The following is a 3820-nucleotide window of genomic DNA, read 5'->3' on the forward strand; positions in this document are numbered from 1 at the left end:
TGAAATGTTCGTAATGGAGGGAAAAACAATGAAGACGGCCGTAAAAAAGAAGAAATCAAATCAACTAAATGAAGGAAAAAACATATAAATTAAATAATAAGAAAAGTTTGTGACAACAAACGACATAGACAGATCTATATCATTCAAAGCTAGAGTGATGACGACCGGAGGCTGGGTATCCAAGCTAAAATAACATGAGCTAGCTAGTTGATCATTTTTCATTTTTATTTTTATATCTTTGAATGACAGATGATTTATTAAGGAAAAAAACAAGATGATGGTAAGAAAAAACTAGCTAAACATCAAAGAAACATAATTAGGTACATGAAGAGAAAGAGAAGTGGGTTGTGTAACCACTTGGTCCAAGAGATTTTTAGCTTTTTGCTCTAGTTATAATACATAAAAACGAAAAATGAAGTACTAAATCAAAAACAGCTCCGACTTCATGTCATATACCTTAAAGATAGCTTCATTAATTCCTATTCTTCCATAATACCCACCAAGTAAACATGATTCCTTCCGCAATATATTTCTTTTGTCTAAATAGATGACATTGATCAAGCCAATGATAAAATGGATCAGGTGCTATAGCTACTCATCTTGACCTAGAACCACATGGCTTATTGTCTAATGGTATTATGGTGTGTAAAATGACGTCTCTTATAAGGTTGTTGGTCCGAATGTCGGAGTGAATACTGATGTGGATTTTGAAGCAGGTTTAAAGAATGCGTGCTAGTGAGTTTTTTGACGCTTACTTACCCTTTAAGACTCGCGACTATTTCTAATCACCATCAATAGATATCTAAAACTCATGGTCTTTTTCCCTAGGTCTATACCTCATCAACAATGGAGTCTTCCTGTATATATCAATACTATGAAACTTGAAAGGAGAATTAACTGAAAAGACACAAATGTATTTTGATAACAAATAATTAAATTAATACAATTAGTTAGTTTGTTATATAATATCCAAATACAAAACACAAATTAGTTATACATAAGTTAAAGTTAACAGACGTAATTTGAACAAATATTCAAACTGAATTATTCATTACATATGCATTACAATTAAAAAGTAATGATTACGATAAATTAAAATTAAAATGTAAGTTTACATCATGAAGGAATAAAGAAAAGCAATTGAAACAGCAAAGTTGATGAGGGTGGAGGCCATGCATGTAAGCCTTTCAACTTTTGATAAAGGTTCTCATTTATTTACCTGAAATAAAAACCATAAATAATTAAAATAGAAAGTTTTACACAAAAAGTAAAAGAAGAAAAGCGAAAGTATATACACGAAAAAGTTTGCCTTTAAAAAAGGTATATACACTAAGGTCCAATTGAGGGGTCCAATTGAGGGCCAAAAGGTTATAATAATAAAAAGGTGTTGCTAGTGGGTTGGTTTTGTGATAACTGTTGAGAAAATGTCAAAAATTGTACGTAGCTTATCAATCCAGTTAACTGTTTCAGAAATCATGAATATAATAAATAAATTGCCTGAATTTAAATGCTTAGAAATATAAACTTTGAATAATTAAAAGATTTTATCATCTCAAATAACAAATTTACTCTAGAGATTACCATGTCGGCCAAAAGCTTTTCTCATGAAAGTTAGGAAAATGATTATGAGGGCGACACCCGCAAGTAATCCGACTATTATCGCAAATGTCTTTTCAGCTTCATCATGTTCGCCTGCTACAACAAAATTTGTAAAGTTTTTCACGAAAATGAAAGACACCATGTATATTATTTATGCTCAAGAGGGCAACAAATTATCTATTTCAAACAAGTTTATAATTTCACGTACGAAATAATAACTTATATTAGTATTTTTATATTATGATTTATTGAAAGTCACAACGAGAGATAAAATGTAATTAAATAATTTTTTTTTCAGTCATTATTTAATGTTTTTATGGTATAAATACTTATTAAAAAACAACCAAACGATTTACAATAAGTACGAAATAATAACTTATATTAGTATTTTAAATTATGATTTATTGAAAGTCACAACGAGAGATAAAATGTAATTAAATAATTTTCTTTTAGTCATTATTTAATGTTTTTATGGTATAAATACTTGTTAAAAAACAACCAAATGATTTACAATGAAGTGACAGGTAAGCAGGCAACAAGCTGCGTCACAACCCTTTTGGATAGCAAATCCAATTCTATTAAATAATTAAATAGTTGGTTACTTAGTACATAGATGAAGTGCCGATCAATTTGTTAAAAATGCATAAAAAGCAACAAAAAGGAAAAGCACAAATATCCATTCAAGATGTGCTTTTTTCGACCTCGCTTTCTTTGTTTGTTAATTTATATTTCTATAAAGTAAATAAATACAGTACATTGTTAACTATAATACATTATGCTTTGAAGAAAATAGCATTATAAGTCTAAAGTTTTTTATATTTGTATATTAGAAGTTAAATTGAGAATTTAATCACACAATTATTATCATGTATAATTATTAAATTTTGATATTTATCTGATAAAAAAGTTCAATTGACGTTTAAAAACTGTAACATGCGATGACACCAACAAAATTAAATTCTTGGATTTACCACTAGAAAACTAAACAATTACGAACCGATTTAGAATCAAACAGCATGATTTAAAACTATGAAAGCAAAACATATATTAAAAAAAAACATGTTTTTTACCATGAAAATCTAGAATCAAATAAAAGGTTTGTTTCAACACGAATTGATGGAGTTCAGTAACCTAGTACAAAAACAAAAAGTTACCATGATGAGATTTAGCATAAGCATGAGCTCCACTTGTAGAATACCTAGCATAACACTTAGCCAAAAACATGTCACCAAACACCGCACCACCGCAATCACTTTTCAACCGTCCGATGGCCTCCGTGACACAATCTTCACACTTGCCACTACTCAAATCACCCACACACTGAGCCACCCCTTCCACGTCACCAGACCCACCAACCCTATACAACCCACCGGTAGTCCCCAACCTCGTCAACACCGCATCCCTCCGCCCCATCACCTCGGGGTCATACCCGACCGAGGGCGCACACTTCTTCATCACCACCGTCTTATCCTCCTGCCCGGTGAAACTCGTGTTGTCGTACTTGACAAAGCATCCTTCCAGCTGGACTGCGCCACCGCATGCTTGCGGGCAGAGAGGAGCGAGCTGAGTCACTGCCCGGGCTACACACGTGGCGCAGTCTGGCATGGCTAGGTCGCCTCTACATTGGTAGAGGCCGTTGATTACGTCTTGCTGGGTGGAACCGGAGATGCTGTACTTGTTGTAGGATGAGTAGGTGGCCGAGTTGACTAGGGAGGTGAGTAGTGAGTCGAGGTTGGACTCGTAGGGTGAGCCAGGTGTGTATTTGATTTGGGAACAGCCTCCGTAGATGAATGCATCTGTGGAGGAGTGTGAAGGGTGTAAGAGAGTGAGGAAGAATAAGAGGGAGAGAAGAAGAAGAAGAAGAAGAAGAGTATTGGCCATGAGAGGTTTTGTTCTTGTGTGTTGGTTTATTATGAAATGGTAGGGTTTGAGTGAGTGGCCAGTTAATTAAGTAGATGAAGAAAAGCTCCTTTAATTTGCTTAGTTGAGTATACAAACGAACGGCCAGTCTAGCCATGCAAGATTGAGGTGGTGTTTGGGCCCACACACCACACAACACCCTATAATTCTCTCACTACTACTACCTTTGCCTCTAATTAAACTAGAGCAATAATAATTTTCTCTAGGTTTGGAATTTGTTTATTACACGAGATAACAACACGAATGGATTTTAAATGAAGTATGTTATTGTTTATAAGCAGTTCCCCGTGCTAATGACATT

The 3820-nt window shown here is 33.9% G+C and overlaps 1 protein-coding gene across 1 annotated transcript; it reads right to left on the reverse strand.

Annotated features, from left to right (window-relative positions):
- Nucleotides 1–1057: 1057 nt before the first annotated feature.
- On the reverse strand, nt 1058–3480 carry LOC143580110 (plasmodesmata-located protein 7-like). The gene is made up of 3 exons (XM_077063227.1): nt 2754–3480; nt 1582–1692; nt 1058–1219 (listed from the first exon to the last, which is right to left on the reverse strand). Exons 1-3 carry the CDS (start codon nt 3478–3480, stop codon nt 1212–1214), a joined length of 846 nt encoding a protein of 281 aa, XP_076919342.1. The 3' UTR covers nt 1058–1211.
- Between the last annotated feature and the right edge of the window lie 340 nt (nt 3481–3820).

This window comes from Bidens hawaiensis, unplaced genomic scaffold, assembly GCF_021521415.1.
Source record: "Bidens hawaiensis isolate Kalapana, Puna unplaced genomic scaffold, B.hawaiensis_p1.1 tig00030227_1, whole genome shotgun sequence".
Classification (NCBI taxonomy): Eukaryota; Viridiplantae; Streptophyta; class Magnoliopsida; order Asterales; family Asteraceae; genus Bidens; species Bidens hawaiensis.

What these genes read in the sequence shown, in the direction of transcription:
- LOC143580110 (XM_077063227.1), bottom strand. Translation starts at nt 3,480, where the DNA reads ATGGCCAATACTCTTCTTCTTCTTCTTCTTCTTCTCTCCCTCTTATTC. An exon ending in TTATGCTAAATCTCATCATG is followed by an intron (nt 1,693 to 2,753) that starts GTAACTTTTTGT and finishes TTGTTGTAGCAG; the next exon opens with GCGAACATGATGAAGCTGAA.